The sequence below is a fragment of the Gadus morhua genome, chromosome 9, assembly GCF_902167405.1.
Source record: "Gadus morhua chromosome 9, gadMor3.0, whole genome shotgun sequence".
Classification (NCBI taxonomy): domain Eukaryota; kingdom Metazoa; phylum Chordata; class Actinopteri; order Gadiformes; family Gadidae; genus Gadus; species Gadus morhua.
In genome coordinates, this window is record NC_044056.1 from 13,140,028 (window position 1) to 13,147,163 (window position 7,136).

The 7,136-nt window shown below is 47.0% G+C and overlaps 1 protein-coding gene across 2 annotated transcripts in view; it reads right to left on the reverse strand.

The window, feature by feature from the left end:
• Positions 1-812: 812 nt before the first annotated feature.
• Positions 813-7,136, reverse strand: part of LOC115551023 (synaptotagmin-9) — a 28,317-nt gene continuing 21,993 nt past the window's right edge. For both annotated transcript variants that reach the window (XM_030366503.1, XM_030366502.1), the window contains 3 exons: positions 6,663-6,834; positions 6,335-6,464; positions 813-2,619 (listed from right to left, as the gene is read on the reverse strand). In XM_030366503.1, coding sequence (XP_030222363.1) covers positions 2,548-2,619; positions 6,335-6,464; positions 6,663-6,834 — 374 coding nt within the window. In that variant the 3' untranslated portion in view covers positions 813-2,547. The remainder of the gene's footprint in view (positions 2,620-6,334; positions 6,465-6,662; positions 6,835-7,136) is intronic.

Here is a 7,136-nt window from a genome sequence, read left to right on the forward strand (position 1 = left end):
TCAATAAAAGGCTGCCCCTGTAACTTGTAAATGTTTATTAGTACATCCGTTTGACTTGAACTTTACCAAGAAGTGCCTTGATCCCGAAGAGGAAGGAACGTAAAGAGTTATCCCCTGTGTTTGTTTTCTTCCTCATAGTGTTTCTCAAAGGCCTTGTTTATTTTCACTCTCTTGTCAAACATAAGTGTGTGTGTGTGTGTGTGTGTGTGTGTGTGTGTGTGTGTGTGTGTGTGTGTGTGTGTGTGTGTGTGTGTGTGTGTGTGTGTGTGTGTGTGTGTGTGTGTGTGTGTGTGTGTGTGTTTTTGTGTGTAAACTAGTCATAACTCAAGGTGTTTTTATGTGAGTGTCAGGCCCCGTTCACACGAAGCCGATTTCATGGCGAAACCGCAAAGGTCTTGTACGGTTCGGCCTTCCGTACACACGAAGCCGGCGAATCCGCTGACCGAAACCGCAAACTTCTGAAACCACCCTCGGAGGTGGTTTCAAATCTACCCGGTTTCGTTTTGGATTCGTGTGTACGGCTGAAACCGACTGAAACCGCAAACCATGACGTCATCGCCCCGCCCCTCGACCTCCTCTCCGAAACCGGATAGATCGAAACCGTAACGGTTTCGCCCGTTTCGGCTTCGTGTGAACGGGGCCTCAGTCTACTGTAAGTGCTTACAACACAGAGGGCATCTTTTCAATCATTCAATATTCATCCTCCAACACCAAGTGTGTGAATACAAGCTGGCAAATGTTCAACTCTTGCGTCAAATGCATAATTGTTTTAATGTATGCCACTGTGTATGTGTAGTCCATTTACCAAACAGTTTGATAGTGTATATTTATACATTTTTATTAATAACATTTGAACAGACACATTTTGCCTAATAGTTTCATTAGCTTTGTGTTAACAATACAATTAGTATTTCACAACCAAGAAAATATTTTCAAAGACAATTCTCTCACACACGGCGTTGCATGCATTGTCCCTAAAACGATCAAAAGAAATACCTTTATTCTTCTCATTACTTTGAACAATATTCTTATACACTTCCATAACATCTTGTGTACCTGTTTTACCCTTACATTATACAGGATGTGGCCAAATAACAAGAAGAAACAGAAACAAAGTAACTAGAGCAGTCAAATGAACTAGTGGTTGTGTTTGTTTGTGTGTCTGTGTACCTATGTGTGTGTCCGCGAGCGTGTGTGTGTGTGTGTGTGTGTGTGTGTGTGTGTGTGTGTGTGTGTGTGTGTGTGTGTGTGTGTGTGTGTGTGTGTGTGTGTGTGTGTGTGTGTGTTTGTCAAATCGATCCTGTTGATAGCAAACAGGAAATACAAATTTCCTGTTAACTTACAGCGCTATCCTCACTATGCATTTCCACCTCTGGTAGTGCTTCTGAGAGAGCGGGGGGGTATTTTGGGTATCGTCTATAAAGTCCAGATGGTAAAGGCACACATTTTTGGATGCAGTGGCATTTGCTCAAAACTCCATGTGCTTTAATTTCAGTTGGCTGTTGAATGGTGTCTCTTGGCTTCATTGAAGTAATTCTAATTTCCTCAGGGCATACAGTCAATATTAACTTGCTTACAAACAGGTTAACTGTAAGTTAACTTAAGATAATTGTTATGAGGTTTTATTAGATTGCGGATGTTAACATTAACTTGACCAAAATTGGTTGTTGCTAAGTGTAAGGATTTATCGTGCAAACACTGACTATCACATTGAGTATAGCAAAGGGGTCTTCTCCAACCGCCGAAACAAAAGACTCTGTTTTTCACAGTTAACATAGTCGACCACGCCATTTTTACCTCCACCACTGAAATTTCTCATCATGCATTTGGTAGAAAACCATGTCAACAGTGAAATGAAATGTATTCTGCCTTACAGTGATATATATGTGCTACACCTTGAAGTGCCATTTAGTTACATGAATCAGAATGGGGAATGTCCATTTTAATTAGGTTACAAACGTTAGCATAACTACCCCCTTAAGACAAAATTCCTTCAGATACCCCAGAACATAAATCAAATAGGTTACATCGATAGCCTCACTCAATCGCCGGGTTAACATTTTGGTCCATTTTGTACATCAGAGGTAATGACTGAAGTGTTAATAGAGCTCATCAGTTTCGTCCAACATGTTAGTACTATTACTGAATAAGAAAGTTAAAAATGAATATAGTGATACTGTTTTTTATTTTGTGTGGAATGTTTTTAAGTGGTTTTTGGTTGTCATGATACAAGAGGAATATAGAGTAGGAATTGTTCAGCCCGTTGGTTCTAGTGCAGTGTGAAGCTACATTAATGATCGATTAATTAACAGTACAAGGAGACTGCTGCTGCCACAGTAGAAACCAAGCTCTACATTGTATTTTATATCATTCAGTTTGATTATCAGCAGCTATGCTGATCGTTGTTGTCATAGAGATAGTGAGCACACATTTGTTATCACGTGCTATTTGTGTGTGTGTGTGTGTGTGTGTGTGTGTGTGTGTGTGTGTGTGTGTGTGTGTGTGTGTGTGTGTGTGTGTGTGTGTGTGTGTGTGTGTGTGTGTGTTTCAAGGTGAGGGGGGTGCCTTCAGGGAGTTGGTGGATCCTCCTTGACTCCCACCGCCGGTGGTGGCGACCCACTGGTCAGAGAAAAAGAGAGGAGAGAAGGGCAAGACAGAGAGTGTTAAAAACAAAGTCTATTACAGCCATTTATCGTGTCATTGCAATTAACAGCCTTCGACGTTGAAGGCCAATACAGCCTGGATCAGGCTGTATTGGCGTACAACATAATGGGAATATGCTAGACTGCTTCTGGAACTAAGCTGGGCTGTCGGGGGGTGATTAGACACGGGATTCAACTGTCACCTCGGCAGATCTGTAAAATACATCTGCTGCCGGGCTAATTATAATGACATGTTCCAGAGACCACGCTACACACACAAATACAAACACAACAGATAGAGAGAGGCCGTTTGAGATCAGAATCATGAGACACATGATTCAGACCTGTTAGAGCAGGCCAGAATCGACAGGTCTATCCGTCCCCTGACATCATCAGAACGATCCCCTGTGGGCCCTGCATGTTTCTCTTGATCCACCGTCTGCTGTGGTAGTGTTTCCAACAGATTGGGTCACTCTGAAACCGCCGCCACCAACCATTTATTTGTAAGGTGATTTAAGCCATTCATTGTCTCACTAATAAAATAGTCCACTCACCAACCCAGGGACCTTTTTTGCTTCTGACAGATGTATGAATAGTGATTTGTGCCCCAAAGTGAACTGGGATCAACCTACCAGCCTTCCCAGTGGAATGTACCCTCTGGGAGGCTGATCTATCCGTCATACATCTTGGTGGGTGCACAGTCCGGCTTGTGATTTCACAACGGGATTCCAAATGGCTTGTAAAAGCGAATCGAAGGTGATATAGGGGCCCTTTAAAAAGATCTGTCTCAACCCTGGGTCTTCCCCCGCCGCCGTCAGTCAGAGGGGGAAGGCTGGCAGAGGGGTGGGGGTCAGGGGACACCACCATGTCCCTCAACTCCCCTCTGACCCGTTCACCAAATGAGACCGAAGCAAACAGGCTCTCCGCTCGGTTCCGCTCTCCTTCCTCTCCCTCCCTCCCTCTCCCTCCCTCCCTCCCTTCCTCTCCCTCCCTCCCTCCCTTCCTCTCCCTCCCTCCCTCTCCCTCCCTCCCTCCCTTCCTCTCCCTCCCTCCCTCCATCCCTCCCTCTCCCTCCCTCCCTCCCTCCCTTCCTCCCTCTCCCTTCCTCTCCCTCCCTCCCTCCCTCCCTCCCTCCCTCCCTCCCTCCCTCCCTCCCTCCCTCTCCCTCCCTCCCTTCCTCTCCCTCCCTCCCTCCCTCCCTCCCTCCCTCCCTCCCTCCCTCCCTCATAGGTTTCCACTCAATAGTCTCTGACCTATGGCACGGGGGGATTGTAGGAGCATTTTGTTGTTGTAGTATTGCTTGTGTGTGTGTGTGTGTGTGTGTGTGTGTGTGTGTGTGTGTGTGTGTGTGTGTGTGTGTGTGTGTGTGTGTGTGTGTGTGTGTGTGTGTGTGTGTGTGTGTGTGTGTGTGTGTGTGTTTTGGCCCTCACTGAAGACACAGACAGTGAATTATTGATGCCTTCAGTCTGTGGTCAGAGGGTCAGGAAGGCTCGCAGCAACACTACAGAAAGCTTTGGCCTTGGAGGCCATAGCGAGGGAGAGGTGCGTGTGGGTGGGAGTGTTTGCGTGTGTTTGTAGGTCCAGGTATGTGCTTCATTGCATAATTGCATGCCTAATCCCATGCATGTCTATATACTGTATGTGTGTGTGTCTAGCTACATACCTATGTGTTTATTAGACATGGCCAGAATGCCATAGCACCACCACAGCCACAGGTCATTTCGAGCAACACGAATATGCCATTAGCCTGGATTCCTCAGCTGATTAGTGCACTTCTAGTGCCTTGATGGGGCCTTCACCGGCGCACTTATGAACATCACTGCCGGCCATCTGACTGAAAGTAATGCAAGAGTGCATGTATGTGAGTGCATATACAGTATGTGTTTTGTGTTTGGCTAATAAGTCTAATAATATACCGTGCATCAACATGGGCACTGACTGCACACTGTGTGTGTGTGTGTGTGTGTGTGTGTTTGCGTGTGTATGTGTGTGTGTGCATGCACAAGAATGTCTATTTGGGTTTGCATGTGCCTGGGAAAGCTTCGCTCAACACTGTTGACCTTTTACGGTTCCTGTCTGCGCCATAGTGAATATCACAGGGCTGAATGGGTTCCCGGTGCTGCCCAATGCTCCAGGAGCCCCACCTCTAGAGCCCCGTCCCCGCCCTGGCGCTCCCCACCACAGCCTGCAGAACCAGGCTGTGAATACACAAGTCTCTGTGGTGCCTTGATCAAAGGGTTTAAATCCAGTGCTAGGAGAGGCCTTCGGCACGGTGACCGTCTCAACTGGATGCAGCGTCCCGTGACACCTCCTAGACTGCTAATGGTGCAAGGACAAAGGGGCCAGCGACGGCTATACGAGTACACATTGGGCCAGATATATGGAGGTTGGCGAAAGATATGAGTATACATTTAGGTTTCAGACAGAACTGAATATCAGGCAAAAACAAAGGTTATGTAATGAGGATTAGAAAAATGGTTGATAAGAAATAAGTAAAAAAACGTATTTAAAAAAACTAAATAAAGGGGTTTAGAATAGTGTGCATCGCAGTTGTGTGTGTTTACAAAGTTGACATCCTGATTAGCACACCGTACAAAGTTTAGAAACCGATTTTTTCTGAAATGCAGAGGGCGTTCCAACTCCAAAGACAATTATGATGGCGTATAAGGTTTTTTAGTACATCTTTCAAGCCGACCAAAATCTCAAACTCCAGCTTTAAATTCATAAAAACAATTTGGAAAACAGGTCAGAGAGAGACATCTGCTGTGACATGCCTCTGTTTTTACCCCCCCCCCCCCCCCCCCAGCAGCCCAGATGCATTAATGATGGCGGTAAATATTTTACCTTTGGTCCGCAGGAACAGAATGTTAACAGAATTATGTAAACAACAGCTGAGGGTGAATTGTACATGAATCACATTGTGGATCATCTGTCTCACCCTGCTATGGTGAAGTACTGGGTGGCGATTCAGAAATAGAAACCGAGTGTGAATGAGTCCTTCTCTCTCTGTCGTGCATGCGCTGCTGCGGTGTGTAATTGCACCAACAATCATGGAATAACAAGAACGCTGCGTACGAGGATTATGCAATATTCTTACGCAATGGGATCTGTTCCTTTTTTTAGTTCACCCCATTCGAGACTCCAAAGGAAACATCAAAACATTAGCCTGCTAGCATGGAGTATAAAAAGAGACACAGCTGCGTGTTACATCGAGTTTCTTGCATGATTTCAACGCGGTTCGGTCTCGTGCTGGATCTCCAAACCAAGGGGCCTCGTGGTGGGCTACGCTAATTAGGCCTGTGAAGCTCCCACACACACACACACACACACACACACACACACACACACACACACACACACACACACACACACACACACACACACACACACACACACACACACACACACACACACACGTTACGAGGTGTGAACAACTGCTGACAGTGCCTGTGGAGACTCGGGTGAGGTGTCAACTTCACAGTCGTATGCAGGTGGTGCATAAGACTCTGCAACATTCTCTGCAACGCATTGACCGCATGTACATAGACACACACACGTAGAATGGTATTGTGCACACACACACACACACACACACACACACACACACACACACACACACACACACACACACACACACACACACACACACACACACACACACACACACACACACACAGCGGGGTTCTTCGTACCTCTACGAGGGGGTGCCAGTGTGCGATGGGCTTGCGGGGGTACGAAAGCATCTCACCCCAGTGGTCTCGGCCCAGACTTTCGGCCTCATTACCCACTCTGCACACACCGATCACCTCGTTATGGCCCACCCTGTGACACGGGGAACACACACACACACACACACACACACACACACACACACACACACACACACACACACACACACACACACACACACACACACACACAGGATCAGCAAGTTAATTATAGTCATTAAATTATTCAAAGAAGTACCCCCTGTACATCAGGGAAATGAAGAGTGCCAGTAGGGAGCGCTGGGCGGCTCACCGGTCGTAGTCCATGACGGCGATGAGCAGGCTGATCTGGTCGATGTTCTCGGGGGGCACGTCGAACACGATGGCCTCGTTGTACACGGGGTTCAGGGTGTTGCGCTTGGTCGAGGTCTTCCGCTTCTTCAGCCTCCGACCCTCGCACATGAGGGACACCTTCACGTAGGGGTCTGGGGACACACGCGGGGGCCACAGGGGGTACGTGAGGGAGTACACAGGGACATGGGGGCACGTGGTATATCCCCCCCTGGGACCCAGCATGCACGTTGCTTGTTGGCTTTGGTTGTTGGTGATTTGTGTTATTTTCTAGATGCGCTTGTTTAGACATGCAGGATGGGTCTCTGCAAAACGAATGCCGCCGTTGTCTTCTTTATGTTGTATGGTTATTCAAATCCCAGAGGTCCGGTTAGAAAGTCTCACATATGTATGATCAACTGCGTGGCTCACAGAGAGAGAGGGGGGAGGGAGAGAG